Source organism: Pelodiscus sinensis, chromosome 8, assembly GCF_052426305.1.
Source record: "Pelodiscus sinensis isolate ZL-2025 chromosome 8, ASM5242630v1, whole genome shotgun sequence".
NCBI classification, from domain to species: domain Eukaryota; kingdom Metazoa; phylum Chordata; order Testudines; family Trionychidae; genus Pelodiscus; species Pelodiscus sinensis.
In genome coordinates this window covers 23,791,225-23,812,807 of record NC_143059.1, presented here as the reverse complement: position 1 = coordinate 23,812,807, position 21,583 = coordinate 23,791,225, and the positions used below count along the sequence as shown (strand labels likewise).

At 44.1% G+C, this 21,583-nt stretch overlaps 1 protein-coding gene across 7 annotated transcripts in view; it reads left to right on the top strand.

Moving 5' to 3' along the window:
- JMJD1C (jumonji domain containing 1C) overlaps positions 1 to 21,583 on the top strand; it is a 389,891-nt gene that overhangs the window by 315,399 nt on the left and 52,909 nt on the right. For all 7 annotated transcript variants that reach the window (XM_075934893.2, XM_075934894.2, XM_075934898.2 and 4 more), the window contains 6 exons: positions 12,135 to 12,259; positions 13,629 to 13,772; positions 13,891 to 14,083; positions 14,171 to 15,825; positions 16,988 to 17,160; positions 17,402 to 19,608. In XM_075934893.2, coding sequence (XP_075791008.2) covers positions 12,135 to 12,259; positions 13,629 to 13,772; positions 13,891 to 14,083; positions 14,171 to 15,825; positions 16,988 to 17,160; positions 17,402 to 19,608 — 4,497 coding nt within the window. The remainder of the gene's footprint in view (positions 1 to 12,134; positions 12,260 to 13,628; positions 13,773 to 13,890; positions 14,084 to 14,170; positions 15,826 to 16,987; positions 17,161 to 17,401; positions 19,609 to 21,583) is intronic.

The following is a 21,583-nucleotide window of genomic DNA, read 5'->3' as shown; positions in this document are numbered from 1 at the left end:
CCCTCACAAGGACTGCTTAAAGTGCTTAGGTGAGGGTCGTCTTACTGATTCTTGCAAGATTTGCAAGTCTTTCAAGCCCTGAATTAAGTGGGAGCGGGATTTGAGACTGAAACTGTTGCTCATGGAGTCCACACTTCAGCCCCAGGCACTGGAGGCATCGTCGGTGTGGTGTGCACGGGGCTTGGTGCGGGAAGCTGGGCACCAGGGGAAGCACGCCTCAGCATGGGAGCACCGGTTGGCACCATCCCCGGTCCCATGCGTGCATAAGAAAGTGCGCAGGGACAGGTCCCCCTTGCGCAAAGTGACAGAGGTGGAGTGGGCGCCTGAGCCCTCCAGCCCCGGAGCAGAGCCACAGGGGGCCGAGCCTCCACAGGGAAAGCAGCTCTGATTCCCCAGACCTGTCTGTGGAGGAGGTCTGTCCACTGCTGACGCCAGAGACATTTCTGGCGGCTCAGGAGCTTATTGAACTCACGGCGTCCCCGGGACCGGCACCGCATGGTGTGCAGGCCCATCCTAGGTGAGAGGCACAGTCAGCGCAGTCTACAGGGGCAGTGGGTATATCGGTGCTGCCCCAACTGATGCTACACCGGCCCAGATGGTTGCCCAGACAGTGCTGCAACATCCACCTGGTTCGGGGGAGGCACTCCTCCAGGTGCAACAGGAGATTGAGGCCTTGGGGGATCCGGCCCCGGCGACACTGGCCATGGACGCGAGGGCCCACCAGGACCTCCTCAGACGGATGGCCCAGAACCTGGGCGTCCAGGCAGAAGAGGTCAAGGAGGAGCAGGACCCTGTCGTGGACATTATCATGGCCGACGGCCCAACCAAAGTCACCCTCCCGCTAAACAAAACGGTGGCCAGAATCACCAAAACGCCCAGCGTCCATACCACCAACGCAGAAGGGGGTCAAGAGGCAGTACTTTGTGCCTCAGGCTAGCCATGAACATCTGTTTTCCCACCCACCACCGGCCTCTGTGGTGGTGCAGGCAGCCTGTCACAAGGAGAGGCAAGGGCAGCTGGGCCCTACGCCAAAGAGTAGAGAGCCCAAGAAGCGAGACCCGTTGGGCAGGAAGGCGTACGCTACGGCGGGCCTGAAATTGAGAATAGCCAATCAACAGTTCATGCTCAGCAGGTACTCCTATAACTCTTGGGTGGCAGCGGACAAGTTTAAGGCGCGCTTGCCTCTGGATGCCCAGCAGGAGTTTGCGGCCCTCACTGAGGAAGGCAGGGTAGTCTCCTGGTCAGCCCTACAAACTGCGCTGAACGCGGCCAACTCGGTAGTGCGGGCTATTGCTACAGGCATAGTCATGCGCCAAAGCTCCTGGCTCCAGGTTTCTAGCATACCCACGGAGATGCAGACTACCCTGCAGGACTTGCCATTCAAGGGCCTGAGCCTCTTCTCGGAGCAAATAAACAGTTGGCTCCATCGTCTGAAGGATTCCAAGGACAACCCTGAAATCCTTGGGCCTCCATACCCTGGCCCTGCAGAGACAGCCCCTGGTCCCTTGAGGACAGAGAGGGTTTAGTCAGGGGGCCAGGTTTGACAACAGGCTTAGGTCCCGGGATGGTAATAACAGGAACGCCAGGAGACGTTCGAGATCGGACTCCAGTAATCACCAGGGACCACCACACAAGCCCCAGGGCCCCAGTCTGGGGGCTTGATGGTACAAACAAAGACAGCATTCCAGTCACAGCCCTAAATTGACCCTTTGCGGACAGGCTATTCCCTTTGGCTGTGTCCAGACTCCATGCCTCCGTCGACGGAGGCATGTAGATTAGCCAGATCGGAAGAGGGAAATGAAGCCGCGATTAAAATAATCGTGGCTTCATTTAAATTTAAATGGCTGCCCCGATCTGCCGATCAGCTGTTTGTCGGCAGATCGGGAGAGTCTGGACGCGATGCCCCGACAAAGAAGCCTTTCTTCATCGACACAGGTAAGCCTCGTGAAACCAGGTTTACCTGTGTCGATGAAGAAAGGCTTCTTTGTCGGGGCATCGCGTCCAGACTCTCCCGATCTGCCGACAAACAGCTGATCGGCAGATCGGGGCAGCCATTTAAATTTAAATGAAGCCGCGATTATTTTAATCGCGGCTTCATTTCCCTCTTCCGATCTGGCTAATCTACATGCCTCCGTCGACGGAGGCATGGAGTCTGGACACAGCCTTTCTATCAGGCTTGGGTTGCTATATCGTCGGACCAGTAGGTCCTCGAGGTGGTGGCAAGGGGATATTCTATCCCGTTCCTTTCCCTTCCTACCCTCCTTGCCTATCCCTTTTCAGGGACCCCTCTCACGAGCACCTCCTCCTGCAGGAGGTTGCCACGCTCCTCTCACTGGGAGCGGCGGAAGAGGTTCCATTAGCCTACAGGGGGAAGGACTTCTACTCCCGCTACTTCCTTATTCCCAAGCCGAAGGGGGGGCCTTTGTCCCATACTGGACCTCAGGAGGTTGAACTCCTTCATAACGAAGGAAAAGTTCAGAATGGTGACGCTAGCCTCCATTATCCTGTCTCTTGATCAGGGAGACTGGTTTGCCGCCCTCGACCTTCAAGATGCCTATTTCGATATCTCCATTTCCCCTCGCCACAGGAGATTCCTGAGATTCATGGTAGGGGGGGACCACTACCAGTTCACAGTGCTCCCCTTTGGCCTCTCCACAGTCCCCAGGGTGTTCACAAAATGCATGGCAGTAGTGGTGGCTATGCTGAGGAAGGAAGGGGTCCATGTCTACCCTTACCTGGACGACTGGTTCCTCAGGTGATGGTCCAGGGAGCAGGTTCAATGGTCAATACTACTGAACAGACAGGCTTTAGACCAGTTAGGGCTCTGGGTAAATGAGGGAAAGTCGACCCTAACCCCCACGCAGGTCATTGTGTTAGTGGGCGCAAAACTGGACGCTACGATAAGGAGGGCCTACCTCCCGGGCCCCAGGTTCCAAGTGATCAGAAGGTTGGTCCAGGAATTTCATGCCCGCCCCTCTGACCACAGTGAGATGATGTTTGAAACTCTTGGGACACATGGTGACCTGTACATATGCCAGGCTAAGGCTGCGCCCGCTCCAGTCTTGGCTGTTGAGTGTTTACTGGCCGGCTTGGAACCACATGGACAGGATGGTCACCATCCCGCCAGTGGTCCTCTCGGCACTGGATTGGTGGACGAAGGAGGAGGAGATGTTCAGCAGAGTCCCGTTTGCACCTCCTCTTCCCGCGATGCAGGTGGGTACAGATGCCGCGGAAGCAGGTGGGGGAGCCCACTTGGATGATCTGAGGACTCAAGGTATTTGATTCGTGGCGGAGAGGTGGCTGCATATCAATGTCTGGGAATTGCGAGCGGTCCGGCTCGTATTCATAGCGTTTCTCCCCTGTCTCAGTAGAAACTGTGTGTCGGTCCAGATAGACAACACAGCCGCCATGTACTATATTAGGAGACAGGGTGGTGCTTGCTCCTCTCCTCTATGCCAGGAGGAAAATAGCCCTTTGTGATCTATGCGTGGCGCACGATATATACGTGCAGGCAATGTACCTACCGGGGGGTGGACCACACTCTGGCAGACTGGCTTAGCAGAGCATTTGCGGCCCATGAGTGGTCCCTCAAAGAGGAGGTAGTCAGTTCATTCTTCCTAAGGTGGGGTACTCCCCTCCTTGAACTGTTTGCTTCAAGCAGCAACAAGAGATGCCCCAGCTTCTACTTGTACAGGGGGAGGCGGAGCGGGTCCCTGGGGGACACCCTGATAGGGCGATAGCCGAAGCGCCTCCTAATTTCCCCCATTTCCCCTTATTCGCGAGGTGCTCTTATGGGTCAGGAGGTTCCGGGCAACGCTGATCCTCATTGCCCCTGCATGGCCCTGCTAGCACTGGTATACGACCCTCAGGGGCCTCATAGCGGGCTAAATGAGTGAGGTTCTCCTCTTGGGCCAGGGAACGGAAGGTAGACCCGTTTGTGGCCCCCACCTAGTGTGTTTTAGAATATCTGCTGGAGCTCAGGCAGCAGGAGCTGTCGACCTCCTCGGTTAGAGTATACCTGGCGGCCATTGCGGCCTTTCATCAGGGAAGGGGGAGCGCTCGGTATTTGCCCTGCCGATAGTTAAGAGGTTCTTGAAGGGCCTGGACAGAGTGTACCCGCAGGTTAGGCAGCCCATTCCCCAGTGGGACTTAAACCTAGTGCTTTGCGAGCTGATGGGTGCCCCGTTCGAGCCACTCGCTACCTGTTCCCTGTCTCACCTGTCCTGGAAGGTGGCATTCCTGGTAGCAATTACCTTGGCTAGGAGGGTCTCAGAGTTGCGTGCGCTGTCCTCGGAACCGCTGTATACGGTGTTTTCCAGGGGCAAGGTGACCCTCCGTCTGCACCTGGCTTTCCTACCCAAAGTAGTGTCCCCGTTTCATGTGTCACAGATCTACCTCCCAGGATTCTATCCGAAACCTCATGCAGACGGGAGGGAGCAGGCACTACACATGTTGGGCGGCAGGAGAGCATTGGCATTTTATTTAGATAGGACAAGAGCATTCCGTAAGTCCACGCAGCTCTTTGTCTCAGTAGCAGAGAGAATGAAGGGCTCACCAGTGTCAGCACAGTGTCTCTCCTTGTGGATTATCACTTGAATCAGAGCATGCTATGAGTGGAAAGGGAAATCAATGCCCCAAGTCACTGCCCATTCCACTAGAGTCTGGACGTCGTCCACAGCATTCTTGGCCCAGGTGCCAATCCTAGATAATTGCAGGGCGGCCATGTGGTCATCCATACACACATTTATCACGCACTATGCTATCTCTCAGCAGGACGTGGCTGTGGAGATGGCTATGCTACAGTCTGTCACTATCTAGACTTCCGACCCCACCTCCATAGTTTTGGCTTGGAAATCACCTACTGGAATAGACATAAGCAAGCACTCGAAGAAGAAAAAATGGGTTACATACCCTGTTGTTTTTTGAGATGTGTTGCTTATATCCATTCCAATCCTGCCCACCTCCCCTTTCTCAGATTTTCTGGCAAGAAGGAACTGAGTGGGGTTGGGGCCAGCGGGGGTATACATGTGCGGATATGCCAGCACCATTCTAGGTTTTTTTTCCCTCCGCCTCTCTTCATAAGTCAATTGAGGACAGTTGGCAGTTGTTCAAAAGGACATTATTACGGTTATGTCTACACTACGACTGTTTTTCCAACAAAACTTGAGGAACGTCCCCACTGCAAGTGCGTTCTTTCGCAAGTAAATCAAAAGAACAGAGGGGTTTTTGCGGTATTGGTAATCCTCATTCTACGAGGAAGAATGCTTTTTTGCAAAATGCTTTTACAAAAAGGCGGGTGGATGGGGAAGAGGGAGTTTTTTCAGAAGAAGAGGAAAAAGCACAGGTGCCTTGGTGGCCATTCTGTCCATAGCAATCACTGCTTACATGTGAGATAGCATCCAGGCAGTCTGGGCACTATCTTTCAAAAAAACGCATTACTTTTTTGATCTGCTTTTGCAGTGTGGATGCTCTCTTTTTTGCAAGAAGCCTGCAATCTAGATGTAGCCTAAGGGTGCTAGAGCAAATTATTCCACTGTGTAGGATAGATAGGAAGCATGGCAAGAGACCACCTTGTCTTAACCAGGAGATCAGGAATGATTAAAAAATCATAAGACTCCTATAAAAAGTGGAGATTAAGTCAAAGTACAGAAGATGAATATAAACAACACAAGTATGTAGGGGCAAGATTAGAAAGCACATAAGTGGGGTTCCACAGGGGTCAGTTTTGGGACTGGTTCTGTTCAGTATCTTCATCAATAATTTAGATAATGGCCTAGAGAATATGCTTATAAAGCTTGTAGATGATACCAAACTAGGAGGGGTTGCAAGTGTTTTGGAGGATAGGGTCATAATACAAAATGATCTGGTCAAACTGGAGAAATTGTTTGAGGTAAATAGGATAAAGTTTACTAAGAAGAAATGCAATATACTCCACTTAGGAAGGAACAGTTAGTTTCAGTGTGCAGTTATTTAAATGATTAACAGAGAAGCCTAATGGCTACATGCACACAAACACACACCTGCCTTTTGATAGAGGGAGGCGGGAGCTGGTACCCATGGGGAATTCCCCGTGTGTGCTCGCTCCTGCAGAGCCATGCCCCCCACATCGCTGCTGCCTCTGGTAGAGAGGCATCAGCACAGGGAGAGCGTGAGGGGGGCAGGTGGGAGCCAGTAAACCCAGGAAGCTAGCTTTCAAGCTCCCTGCATGCTTCCCCTCCTTCGCTGCTGAAAAATTCAGATGTTACACATTTACAAAAATAAACATTTGCTAACATCCCTAATTAGTTTCACACATAGAGAACGGGAAATGACTTTTTAGGAAGGAATACTGCAGGAAGGGTTCTAGAGGTCGTAGTAGATCACAAGCTTAATACAAGTCAACAGTGTGACACTTTGTGGGTGGAGGGGGAAGCAAACATATTTCTGGGATGCATTAACAGGAGTGTTGTGAGCAAGACACGTGAAGTCATTCTTCTGCTCCTCTCTGCTGATTAAGCCTCAGTTGAAGTATAGTGTCCAGTTCTGGGCACCACATTTTAAGAAAAGTGTGAAATTGAAGAGGGTTAAAGAAGAGCAACACAATGATTAAAGGTCTAGAAAACATGACCTATGATGGAAGACTGATGAAAGAATTGGGTTTGTTTAGTTTGGAGAAGAGAAAAGTGAGAGTGGACATGATAGCAGATTTTAAGTATCTAAGACATGGGTTCCCAAACAGGGGGGAAGGAGGGAGGGGTGCAGAAATTCCCGAGGGTGTGTGTGTGAGACCCAGCCCCTCCTCCCCATCAGGTTTTTTTTTCCTCAAGTTTTGCTGCTATTTGGAGCGGGGGGTGGGGGGGCGGTGAGGGTTTTCAAAAATTAAAACGGGGATGTGATGCCAAAAAGCTTGGGAACCACTGATCTAAGAGGATATCACAAAGAGGAGGGAGAAAAAAATATTCTCCTTGGCCTCTGAGGATAGGACAAGAAGCAGTGGACTTAAACTGCAGCAAGGGAGGTATAGGTTGGACATTAGGAAAAACTTCCTAACTGTCAGGGTGGTTAAACACTGGAATAAATTGCCCAGCTTATCTACCTATCCCCTCAGCTTAGAGTCATCTCGAACTTGCTGAGGATTTAAACAACAGATCATTAATGAAGATTTTAAACAAAACCAGCCCCAAGACAGATTGCTGAGACACTCTGCTTGATACTGGCTGCCAGAAAGCATCAAGCCATTGATCGCTGCCCACTGTGCTAGCCAGCTTGCTATCCACCTTATAGTCCATTCACCCAAGCCATACTATTTTAACTTCCTGGCAAGAATACTATGGGAGACCATATCAAAAGCTTTGCTAAAGTCAAGGCACATTGCCTCCACTGCTTTCTTCATGTCCATAGAGCCAGTTATCGTATGTTTAGCTACAAGCTTTTGAAAAAAATCAGTTTGCACACACTGTAAAGACTTCTTCGGTTTTAGGAACTAAAATCTTCAAAGATCCATCTTCACTCAGCGTATTTAAGCTTCCCTCAGCCTTTAGTGCTGACCATAGTGTGTATGCCTCATCTCCACCGAGCAACTTATGCGCCATCCCCTTACTGCTCCTTTGTGAGTGAACTGCACATGTGCCATCCCCCAAAGTGACTGAATATGCTCCATCCTTTAGCTACTCCTGTGTGTGATTGGACAGAGCATGCTTCAGCTCAAGGCTGCAAGAGTGAAGCTAAAGTTACCTGAAATTGCTGTTCCATGCTGGGTTGGGTCCCAAAATTGGAACTTCAAGCAAAGAGCCTGTTTCTCCTCTGCTCTCAATGATACCATGCCCTCCCCATTACATCACCCAGGCAACACAGAGGAAGATACTGTCTGGTGTAAATACACGGGGCACAAAAGCTGGTACAGGGGACAGGGAATGGAAACAGATTGAGATGAGCCCAAAGAGTCTGAAACTGAAGGCAGTGGGAGAGAAGTTGGAACTGTTTGGGCAAGGGCACTAGGATTAGGGGCTGAATTATGGAAGACATTGGAACGAGGGGTCACTGAGAGAATCATAGAATCTCAGGGCCAGAAGAGACTTCAGGAGTTATCGAATCCAGCCCCCTTCCCAAAGCAGGACCAATCCCAACTAAATCATCCCAGCCAGGGCTTTGTCAAGCCAGGACTTAAAAACCTCTAAGGATGGAGATTCCACCCCCTGCCTAGGGAGCCCATTCCAGTGCGTCACCATCCTCCTAGGGAAATACTTTTTCCTAATATCCAACCTAGACCTCCCCCACTGCAACTTCAGACCATTGCTCATTGTTCTGACATATGTCACTACTGAGAACAGCTTCTCTCCGTCCTCTTCAGAACCCCCTTCAGGTAGTTAAAGGCAGTTATCAAATTCCCCCTCACTCTTCTCTTCTGCAGACTAAACAAGCCCAAATCACTCAGCCTCTTCTTATAGGTCATGTGTTCCGGCCCCCTAATCATTTTGGTTGCCCTCCACTGGACTTTATCCAGTGCATCTAGAATTGGACTAGGGATGTTAAATTTTAACTAATCAGCTAATCAATTTCCGTTGACTACTCAGTCAATAAAGGGTAGGGACTGCAAGTCCTTGCTCACACAGTTTCTCACTGCACCTCTGCTTCCCCACTCTCCCCTCCCCTCCGGAAACAGTGCAGGGAGGAACCGGCTTTTAAGCTGGCTCCCTCCAGCACTGGCTCCTGCTGCATTCCTTTCCCTCCCTGCCCCCTGCCGCCTCTGATGCAGAGGCAGCAGTGAGGGGGATGCTTATCAGGTAGTTGACTAGTTGCTTACATCCCTAAATTGGACTCAGTACTCCGGGTGTGGCCTCACCAGAGCCAAATAAAGTGGAATAATCCCTTACCTAGATCTGCTGAGAAAGCTGTTCCTAATGCACCCCAATATGCCATTAACCTTATTCTCTACACTATAATCCCCAGGTCTTTTTCTGCCAAACTGCTGCTTATCCAGTCAGTTCCCAGCTTATAGCAGTGCTTGGAATTCTTCCATTCTACATGGAACATGGAGGACTCTGCATTTGTCGTAGTTGAACCTCGTCAGATTTCTTTTGGCCCAATCCTCCAGTTAGTCTAGGTCACTAGAAGGTAGGGATAGGGTCCAATGTATCTGCCTCTCCTCCTAGCATAATATCATCTGCAAACTTGCTGAGGGCACAATTCATCCCCTCATCCAGGTCATTAATAAAGATGTTGAACAAAACCAGCTCCAGAACCACCCTTGGGGCACTCTGTTTGATACGGAACCCCAACCAGACATCAAGCTGTTGATGACTATCTCTCGAGCCTGACAATCTAGCCAGCTTTCTATCTGCTTTGCAGTCCATTTATCCAATCCATACTTCCATAACTTGCTGGCAAGAATACTGTGGGAGACCATATAAAAAGCTTTGCTAAAGTCAAGGTATATCATGTCCACAGAGCCAGTCACCTTGTCAGGCAATCCGGTTGGTCAGGCATGACTTGCCCCTGGTGAATCCTGATCAGTTTTCTCTCTTCCAAGTGCTTCAAAATGGATTCCTTGAGGATCCCCTCCATGATTTTTCTGGGGATTGTGGTGAGGCTGACTCATCTGTAGTTCCCTGGATTGTCTGTTTTCCTTTTTTTTAAAGATGGGCATAATATTTGCCTTTTTCCAATCGTACCGGACTTCCCCTGATTGCCACAAGCTTTCAAAAATAATAGCCAATGGCTCTTCAATCACATCAGCCAATTCCCTCAGCACCCTCGGATGCATCAGTTCTAGCCTGTGGATTTGTGTATAGATATAGGAGACTAGGACTGGGAGTTTACAAGTGTGAGATTTAATCTGTTTAAACAAGAAGAATAAGAACCGAGTAGAGAAATGGTGTAGGGAGGAACTTGGAGTCTGTTGGTTATGGCAAAGAACATTGAGGAACTTGTGAGGTGAAGGGGAGATTGTTACTGGCTGGACAAATGAAATTGATTCTGTGAATCAGTAGTGGGGGAGAAACTCAGGGAGGGAGAAGAGACAGAACTAACTGACAAGTAGGTAGGATACAGGAGAACCAATGGCATTGGCTAGGCAAATTGTCTGGCAGTGGGGAAGGAATTGGTATTTGGCACAGGACAGAAAAAGGGTCAAACTTGGGAAAAATGGGCAGAACTGAAGTCTTTGCCCACTAGCTGCATTCTGAGCCAGACCCAAGAGTGTGATCCAAGATTCCAGAGTCTCGTTTTTCCTGTTAGCAATTATCTCTGAAATCCATTGGCAAGGAAGTTTTTCAGCCACCTCTAATGCTGATTGACATATAGGATGACAACCTACTATTGCTGTCAGTTGCTCTGTTAGCTTATGTGGCAAAGATCTGTGTTCCAAACCTAGAATGAACCATGGATGTCAGTATAATGGTAAAGATTCAATTGGGGTGTGTGTTTTTTCCAATTTGCTCTTTTAACCAAAATCTACAGGAAAAAACCAAATTTAAAAGTTGGGTTGCTATGTCAAGCTCTAAAAAGTTAGCAAATGACAGGATTAAGGTTGTCCATGTAACTTGTTTGGACTCCTGGTCCATATGCATATCCATGATCGTACTGTTTTTTCCACTGGACTCCTGCATTCGGTACAGAGGATGGAACTGCTTTTGGATGAATTGGGGTTGTGTAGTGAAGGATACTATTGCCTGTAGGATCCCTTTTACATTTGCTGCCGAATTTGGAACATGTGTAGTGAATAATGCAATGGATTGCAGAAGGAGAAAGAATGGTCTCATGAGTGAGTCACTTAAATGCTGCTTTGGGGCAATACTATCCCTGGCTCTGGCGCGAAGTTACTATGTGATATTTAGCAAATCACTCAAACCAGACTTTTTCATGGTTGACCACTAACTGTGTTTCTGATTTTCTGGAAATCCAGCTTGAGACCCTGAAATGTGATTTACAGAAGTTCTGAGCGCTCATGTCTACAACTGAAGTCAATAGGAGTTGTGTTTTAAATATGCCAAGTGCAATGTAATGCTAAGTATTTTTTTTTTAAATTCAGTCCTAGAAGTCTCAAATTGTACTTCAGAATTGTGGAAATGTTTGATCCTTATCTTTGTGCCTCAACTAACTGCAGAATAGGGTTAAAATCACCCCTTTCTCTGACAGAGGTGTTGTAGGAGGTAAATGTATTATTTATGAGACACTCAGATACTGTAATGATGAGAGCGTGCCCAGGTCAGGTCTACACTAGGGATGTAAGCAAGTAGTTGTCTACCCGAGTACTTGCATTTCCCTCCCTCCCCTTCCCACTGCCTCTATCAGCAAGCGGCTCCTACTACATTTAAACTGCAGAGCCACAGCAGGAGTAGCTCTTGAACCCAGCTCAAGCAGAACAGAGCACTTTCCCTTATCAACTAATTGTGTAGTTGTTACAAATTGAGATGGCACTCAATCTTTTTGCCAGCTGCTTGGCATAAGTTTTAGCAGCCACATTAATTAAGTAATAGGTCTATGCGTAAAACCCAGTTAGATCTTTTACTTTTCAAGGAATAGGTACAATTTCTGCTTCTGCATCTGGAATCTTGTCTCCCTGCAATATACTGTCAAATTTAGTTAACATAGAACACAGTTCTTTCCAGTGCCTTTTTTGCAGCTTGTTATGGGGTCTCTAGAAGAGGGTTGGGCTACTTTGTTTTTCTGAGCTACTGCAGTAGAAACTTTGCAGACCATGATAGACAAGACTTGGCAGCTGTAGAACCCCAAATGCAGAAATCTAAATTATTTCTCCTGAAAAGGCATCTGAGCATGTGACCAGCCTGTTGAACAAATCACGTATAATCTGTTATGACACACTTGCCTTTAGCTTACTCTTTTATGGTTATCTTTCATGGTTAGGTTTTCTTATCATTTGCATTACAGTTGCAGCAAGAGTTAATAAGATAAGAAAATTCTGTTGCAAACATTAGCATAATTGACCTTAGAATCACCAAATCATGTTAAACATTCTCATGCATTCCAAAATATCTCTTTGAATCCAAAGTAAAATTCACAGGCAGGCCAGTGTGCAAGAGATACATCTGGTTTGTCACTTATTTCCACTGTATTGTATTATAAATTCCACATGATAAAAATATTTCTTCTGGCCGAATTTCTCAGTGTCTTTCTGTAACATTTGCCTTTCAAAGGTCCATATTCCTTAAACGGATATAGAGTGAGAGTATACAGACAGGATTCTGCCACCCAGTGGTTCACTGGTATAATTACTCATCATGATCTCTTCACCCGCACTATGATTGTTATGAATGACCAGGTAAATATTATATTAAAGTGAGAAAAGTATTGTCTAGTTTATGTGTTGTGGTGGTGCTAGATTTATTATGCTGTTCACTTCAAATGGTCACAAGTATATCTCTTATTAGTAGAGCTCTGCACAAATACGAAATTGGTATCCACATCCATGGATTCGGATATCTGCAGATATAAAGCAGATTTGCAGGGCTCTACTTATTAGTCTGGAAGTGGCATTAAAGCCTGTTGGACTAGCAAAGTTTTCTGAGGCACAGAGCATATAAACAATGTGCACTTAATAAATATAAAGTTTGAGATTTTGGTTTTTGTTGTACAATCATTAGCTGGTTATTGAAGGGTTTGAAATGAAGTAATCTAGACCCAAGAACCAGTTTTCCATATCAGCTTTGCTTAGATTTTGTCTTCTGTTACTCTAGTAATGATAACTTTTTATGAGCAATTAAAAATCTCCTCTTTGAGCATTGTATTATTACGCATTTATTATACTGGCTTTCACTTATAGTTGATGTTGTTGATAAAACTTTAAAACAAATATTTTCTTGGCAAAATGGAAAATTTTCCAAGAGAAGCCTGGGATTACTGAGTTAGTGTTAGCATAGCAAATGACTTGTCTTTTTTATGTGACCAATAAAATCATGTCAGGATGAAAATTTAGTCTAACTTAATGTTCAAGCTATTTATAATTAACTTGCAAGTGTCTTTTTATGAACTCGTCGTCTTGTTCTGCATTTTGTCATCTTTCATCAGTTACTTTCTTCTTCTCTTTATAGAAAGATTATGTTCAGTTTTTTAAAAATTACTTAATGTTCATCCTCTAAAAAAAGTTTGTTGGCTTTTCAGTTTATTATTGTCAGCATTGGGAATAAAGAAGCCAATGTAATATTGATCTAATAAAAATGTTAATTTTAACAACAAATGGTAATGCTTGAATTTTGCTGATCCCCATTCCACTGAAGTCCTACAACAGGCTAACTTGTCAAGATCAGCTGGGGCTTCCCTTCGAATACTTTTTTCAGTGTACCATATAAACTGTATTTGACACCTACACTGGTATAGTATATATACATAGAGTAGCTATACTGGGTCAGACCAAAGGTCCATCTATCCCAGTATCCTGTCCTCCAACAGTGGTCAGTGCTAGGTGCCCCAGACCGAATGAATAGAACAGGTCATTTGATCCATTCCCTGCTTCTGACAGACAGGTTTGGGACAGCATTCCTACCCATCCTGGCTAATAGCCACTGACAGACCTATCCTCCATGAGCTTATCTAGTTCTGCTTGGAACCCTGTTGAAGTTCTGATCTTCATAACATTTTAGACTATATAAAATCCTGTTAACTGTGGATTTCTTCTTCTTTTAATAAACCAGGTATTAGAACCACAGAATGTTGATCCTTCTATGGTTCAGATGACCTTTCTAGACGATGTTGTTCACTCTTTGTTGAAAGGTGAAAATATCGGCATCACGTCACGTCGCAGGTCTCGTTCCATCCAGAACAGCAACACAGCCCACGTAGATATATTTTCTCTTTTTACTTAAGTGATAACTTGGTTTATAAATGTTGAATATCTATATTTAAACAGATAAATTGGGATCATGCTGGGTGAATTAATTATGTAATTGTATTTAGGGGCATTATACACGTGCTCAAGCAAATAGTCCCAGACCAGCCATGAATTCCCAAACTGCAACACCAAAACAGACCTCTCTCCAACATCATCATCAACGAAATGCTCGTCCAAATAAAAGGAAAGGTTCAGATAGCAGCATGCCTGATGAGGAGAAGACGAAGGAAGAAAAATATGATTATATAAGTCGAGGAGGTAAGAGCACATTTAAAGAGAAGGGAGAGAGAGTCTTAAAACTGTATCTGACTAAAAATTCACTAATAATTTATTTCTCCTCTACAGAAAATCCAAAAAGTAAAAATAAACACTTTATTAGTAAAAGAAGAAAACCTGCGGATGATGAAAAGAAACTAAGCATGAAAAGATTGCGGACAGACACTATCTCTGACTACTCTGAGGGCAGTGACTCAGAAAATTCAAATAAAAGATTAACAGATTCTTCCTCGGAGCAAAATTCAGAAAATGAGTTGAAAAGCAAGAGCACTTCAAACATAAATGGAGAAGAAGGACAATCCCAGTTTAGTGAGGGGGTGGAGGAACAGGCACTAGTAGATAGGCAGTCTCCATGGAATGAAATACAAGCAAATAAAAATCATCAGGATGCAGAAAGACTGAAGTCAGCTGAATTAGACCAAGAAGAAAAAAATTCACTCCATCCAGGAGAGCAGCTAAAATGTCATGGTCAGAATGCCAGTGTAGAAGATCGGCATACTATGGAATTGTTAGCAAATGCACAGTTTGTGTCTAGGCCTTCTACACCAAAATGTGGTGTTGATGCAAATAGCGAAAATAAATCTGATAAGGAAAGCCAGGAAAATGATGCAAGTACCTTTGGTTTGCAAACACTTCAGAAAATAGCATCTTGTGGCAACAATTTAAAACATCAATTTACAAATGTAAATTTTCTAGAAATAGGAAAACAAGAAACTGATCAGAGTTGGGATAGTAATGTTGTCAGTAAAATGGATTTGATACAGTCTGGGGTTACAAAACCTACAGTAAATGAACATTTAAATCCTGAAAAAGTTCAGCATGGTTCATTTGTGTCTTCATTAAATGTAGTTTCATTAGCTGAAGAGGGTAAACGACATAAACAAAGTCCAGCTCCTGATGCTATGAAGTCAAAATCTTGTGCTTCAGTTGATCACCCTAAAACAAAGTCCAATTCTTCACCTGATGTTAAGTCTAAACTCACCCAATCTCCTGATACTCTTATGTCAAAGGTTAGTTATCAAAACAGCCATGTTACTGGAGTAACAAGGTCAGCAAGTAAAACTGAGCATGATTCACCTAGGTCTAGTTTTCATCCAGTTCCAGCTAGAGTTAGTGCTTTAGAAGCTACTAAAAGTCCTCTTATTATTGACAAGAATGAACATTTCATGGTATATAGGGATCCCACTCTTGTTGGTCAAGAAACAGGAACTAATCACATTTCACCTTACTTACATCAGCGTAATTATCCTCTTCATTCCTCATCCCACAGAACCTGTTTAAATCCAAATACCCATCATCCTACATTAAGTGGTGCACCCCATCTATTAACTGGGTCTTCAACTCAGACTCCATTATCTGCTATTAACACTCATCCTCTAAGTACTGCATCTCATCATTCTATTCATCACCCTCATCTACTTCCTGCAGTGTTACCTGGAGTGCCTACAGCTTCCTTATTAGGTGGCCATCCACGACTAGAGACTGCCCATGCCAGCAGCTTAAGCCATTTGGCATTAGCACACCAGCAGCAGCAGATGTTACAGCACCAGTCTCCACATCTTCTTGGACAAGCTCATCCTTCTGCTTCTTATAATCAACTGGGACTTTATCCAATTATTTGGCAGTATCCAAATGGAACACATGCTTACTCAGGACTTGGTCTACCCTCCTCTAAATGGGTCCATCCAGAAACTCCTGTTAATGCTGAAGCTTCTTTAAGAAGGGTAAGTGATTCTGATTTCTTATTTCTTATTTAAAGTCTCTTCCCATTGAGGTCACTGTCTTCTTTGTGCAAGTTCAGTGGGTTACAGAAATAATTTGTAAGCCTTTTTCTCAGCAGTTGTCCATTGTTCATGAAGATTACCTTAAAGTTTTACATCCACCAATCCTGGCCATCAGTGTTCTGTGCTGTTGTTTAACTCCAATTTACTGCTAAATGGTCTTCTAAGAGCCCAATAAGCAGTGGAAGTGTTGGTAATGCCACTAGACAATATTGACATCCCATGGTTTGGCAAATTCTCTGATTCAGCACCCAACAGGTCCTGAGGGTGCCAAACTAGAGAGGTTCAACCTGTAGCTTCAGTAGCACTGTACTAATTGTGTGATTGAGTTGTGTAAAACAATTTGGCTAAATCTAGCAGGTTGCCTAGGTTTATTCATAGTTAATCATTTATAGGCTGAGGAAAATTGTAAGAAAAGGAAATGCTTATTCTTTGATTTGTTTTATATTTACAGTTAAGAGATATTCCCAAGAAATATTAAACCTGATTTATTTTAAAAGAAAATATTTGGATAACAAATTAATAATTGAACTTAGTTTACTAAAGTGTCAATGGTTTGTTAGTTTTAAGGAGGTGTTTAGAGAGAAGCCTTGAGGTGGAATTCTAGAAGTAATATGATCGATTTCAGAATCAAACCTGTCTCAAAATACACATGAAAATTGTAAACATTTTCATGTGCTATAAGTCAGGGATTCTCAAACTAGAGGCCGTGACCCTTTAGGGGGTTGTGAGGTTACTATGCAGGAGTCGTGAGCTATCAGCCTCCACCCCAAGCCCTACTTTACCTCCAGCATTTGTAATAGTGTAATATAAAAATATGTGTTTTTTAATTCACGCAGGGGGTCACAATCAGAGGCTTGCTGTGCAAAAGGGGTCACCAATCCAAACGTTTGAGAATCACTGCTATAAACACAACCCTGTGTCATACTAAGAGATCCCTACTCTATCCAAATATGCCCCAAAACTTGAATAAATATATATGATTTGTTTTGGTCAAGTATATAATTTACCCTGTTGGTAAGATTTTTTTTTAAAAAGAGTAAAATAATAATGCTGTGCTTGGCTTCCTGTGATAGATAAAGTTTGATTTTGTTGCTATTAACAGAATACTCACAGCCCTTGGTTACACCAGCCCACCCCTGTGACCTCAACTGACAGTCTTGGGTTACTGAGTCACATTCCTGTAAGACCATCCAGTGCAGAGCCTCATCGACCTCTGAAATTGACCACACATTCTAGTCCACCATTGTCCAAAAATATAGTAGATCATCACAAAGAGTAAGTTGACCGTTGTCTAAATCATTAACTAGATCTGTAAGCCAATGTTTAGAATATGAGACTATGAAGGTCCAAGATTTTGTGTTTTCACTTACCTTCAGTCCAGTTCACTTGTAAAAACGCATGTTATGGCATATGTAAAAGTATGACAAAATATGCTCTCAAATAAGAAGTAAAATTCTGTGGGAATATTGTAGCACGTTGTAACAAAATTTAATTGGCTTTAACTTTTTTCATACAGAGAACTAGAGAGGAAAGCATTTATTGAACCTTTACATTCTGTTTCAACTGGACCAGTAAAGACTGATCTGGAACACAGCAGAACACAGACGGCAAAAGAGAGTCATTTGCACAGACATTTTGTGGATCCAATGTTGAGTCAATTGCAGAAGCCACTTCAAGAGACGGGAGAGCGACTAAGCAAATATAAAGAAGAACATAGACGGATACTTCAAGAGAGCATTGAAGTTGCTCCATTTACAGCTAAAATCAAGGCACTTGAGGGTGAGAGAGAGAATTTTTCTAGAGTAACAACACCATTGTCGTCATCTAGCCCCAAAAGCTATGCAGTAAAACATGACAAAGAACCAGAGCGTTCTGTGTCGGAACTTTATAAAATCAAGCATTCAGCATCACAAAGTTTGCCACAAAGTAACTATTTCACCACCTTGTCTAACAGTATAGTGAATGAACCACCAAGATCCTACCCATCTAAGGACATTAGTTTGTATGTCGATAAACAGAATAATTGTCTTTCAACAGCAACTAATCCCCAGTGTCTCACTACTTTTATTTCATCTCTTTCAAAACCTCCACCTTTGATTAAGCATCAGCCAGAGGGTGAAGGCTCAGTAAGCAAGATAGCAGAGCAGCTTTCCCATCAAATGACATCTCTTCCTGTAAATTCTTTTAGAAATGACTGCAGAAGCCCTACTCAGTTGTCGGTTTCATCTTCAAATACTCTCCGAAGTATGCCTGCTTTGCACAGAGCACCAGTGTTTCACCCTCCAGTTCATCAAAACTTGGAGAGAAAGGAAGGCAGCTATAGTAGCCTTTCACCTCCTACTCTAACACCAGTGCAACCAGTTAATGCTGGTGGCAAAATCCAAGAATTACAAAAACCGCCAACTTTAGTACCTGAACCTAAGGAGTCACAAACAGTGTACAAGAGTACTTCTGAGCAGAATTTGTCAGATATTTGGAAAGCTAATAATGCCCCAAACAATGAAAAAGTTGACTGGAATGTTGAGCGAACCACTGGAAAATCGCAATCTGCCACAGCGTCTGTCATTGTACGTCCAGCTTCTAGTACAAAATATGATAGCATGCCAGCAATGCAGTCAGCTTCCAAAGATCGAGTTAGCGAAATTTCTTCAACGGGGACAAATCAAACAGATTGCCTGAAACCAGTGGAAGCCAGAGACACCGGAAGAATAATTCTGCCAAATATGAGCTCAGACACTACATGCACACATGAAAAGAGCTTTCCAGCTGTCTCACAAGGCAGCATTCCCAATTCTGTCACACCTACCACAGCTATAATGTGCAGTACCAAAACAGAGGTAACTACATCTGCAGCCACAACTACCAGTGTTTCAAGCTGGGATAGTTCAGAAGTGACTTATTCCTTATCAAACACAGTTTTGGCCTGCACACCAGTGGAATGTACCTCCTCTGGAACAGTAAGTCAGGTAATGGCACAAACACAAGAAAGCAAGGGCAGTACTACAGCTTCAATTACACAGTCCAGTGGCAAGATAGGAAGTGCCATTCCGCCCAACTCTGGATTTTCTGGCCCAACTGATTTTATCCATTTGAAAAAGCACAAGGCAGCACTGGCTGCAGCTCAGTTTAAAAGTAGTAATGTCAATGAAACTGAGTCTAATGCTGTGAAAAATCAAACATGTTCAGCCGCCATTTCCCTAGACAGTACTATCGTCAGCAATACGATAAACAAAGCCAACTGTGTAGGCAATGGGCAAGCTTCCCAGACAAGTCAGCCTAACTACCACACAAAACTGAAAAAGGCTTGGCTTACAAGACATTCAGAAGAAGATAAAAACACTAATAAAAAAGAGAATTCAGGGAACAGTGTTTCAGAAATTATTAAGCCGTGTACTGTCAATTTAATAGCTTCTACATCCAGTGATTTACAGAATAGCATGGATAGTACAATCCTAGCAGATAAATGTGTGAAAGAAGATAAACACACAAGAAGAAAAGCAAAAAGGACTTATGAATCTGGCTCTGAATGTGGAGACTCTGATGAAAGTGAGAGTAAGTCCGAGCAAAGGACTAAACGTCAGCCTAAGCCAACTTACAAAAAGAAACAAAATGATTTGCAGAAAAAAAGGGGTGATACAGAGGAAGAAATAAAACCCAATGGTGTTCTTAGCAGGGGTGCCAAAGAAAGAAGCAAGATGAAGTTACAGAGCAGCAGTAATACCAGTAAGTATATCACTTGATATGAATTTTAAAAAGTAAGAAAATCAATGCACATTTGTGAATTACAATAATAAATGGAGGATTTGTGGTATAATACTAAATGAATGAGAATAGAGCTTAAATGGGTAGTGTCAGAGGTTGGTAGGCCTTCAGATACACCAATTCTGACACCATCTGTAATACCTTAGTTTGAGATATTCATGTTTTATTATGTTCATGTGTATTAACACAAACTATTTGTTGGTGTGAAAATGTACATACGTCTCTTAATTTAAAGTAAACAGACTGGTGCACATGTGCTCTTCAAAGCATCAGCTCTGGCATATTTGTAGTCATACTTGGGTCAGTCAAATCAATTTTTAGAAAATGAACAAAATCTTAAGGCAAAGACAATGAGAACATCTCTGTTTTGGCTGTAATTTACAGTGGTAGGCTTCCATTTGAGGGGTCATTTTTATTGTCGTACTTTATTTCTTTCTCTGACAAGAATTCTAAGGGCAATTGCTTCAGGACACTTTGTTGTTATGGCTTTATTTCTGGGGTAAAAAAGGTACCTCAGAGAGAAGTGTCAGGTGCTGAGCATACTGCCTCTACTGCCCTACAACCACTGCTATATAAGGGGAATGAAGAATAAACTTGAAATTTGACTTGGATAATGTGATTTTTATCACAGATACTGGATTGTGACTAGACTTTGCAGGAAACAGAAACTGGTCTAGAAGCAAGAAAGATTTTACTTAAGTAAAACGTTTGAAAGAAAATGTATGTTATCACTTATAAATGTCTAATTTATTTCTTTTAAAAAAGTCAGTTTCTTGCAACATTGTTCTAGTGTGAAAGTCCCCATTAAATCATATTTCATAAGGTTTTATTAAGCTGGTACAAAGGCTGGATTTTAATCTTTATCTGAATTTCTTAGCTTCTCAGTTTCACACCCTTGTATTATTTTAAGATTCTGTAATTGTCTGAGGTTTAATTTGTGTTAAATGCTGCCAGTTCATCAACCTATAGTAGATATTATCAAGTTCTGGTACAATACTTGGTGTATTTCTTCTGTCTTTGATTTTAATTTTTTTAACAAAGGAGAGTATAACTTTCAAGGTTTTTTTTTTCTAAGCTTTAGTCCATTTTTACTAATTCAGGACCTGACGTTTTTAATGTATTTCTTTCTAGAGCCCTGCACAGATACAAAATTTATATCTGCATCTATATCCTCAAAAATGAGTTGGGGATATCCACATCTGTGGGTACAGGTATAAAGAGGAAATCCACAGGTTTGCAGAGCTCTTCTGCTACAACAGCCCTGTGATGTGGAATGTGGTATTATCCCTATTTCATAGATGTGGAACTGAGGCAGAGCTACTGTCACTTGTCAAGGTTTCAGAAGAAACCTGTAGGAAACCGAAACTGAATCCTGGTTGCTGCAATCCCCATGTTAGCTCATTTGGATCTTCCTGTGTAGATACGTCGTCCTTTGTGCGGATAAAACTATTTTCATGTTTTAACAATGCTTCGCTCCTAAAAACCCATTTCTCCTTTGGACCCTGCAGACACTGTTCTGGGTTCACTCCTAGGCTGTGAAAGGGGTTTGGGATGGAGTACTATACTCCTGCCATTCTTGCCATCCTGGCCAGCTGTTAGGAAAGACCCAGCAGCTATCGCCTCTGCTCCTGGCTGTGCATGGGATAGTAATGCAGGCTACCTTGCCTCCAAAGATCTGATACATGAACAAAGCCTACCTGGCATAACCCACAAAGTGCAGGCTGAGGTACTCAGCAGCCTCAAGGACCCCAACACCTCCCAGTTGCTATAGAAGGCATTGGTGCTGCACAGTGCCTCCAAGCTGCTGCCCCTCCTGTGTACTAAAGGGGGGTCCCCAGCCATGCTGCTGTCTCATGCATGGCCTGAAAGTGAGGCAGTGGCTGTTGAGTCTCCACTTGGAGCTAACAAGAAGGGTGGGGAGCAGATTGTCCCCCCT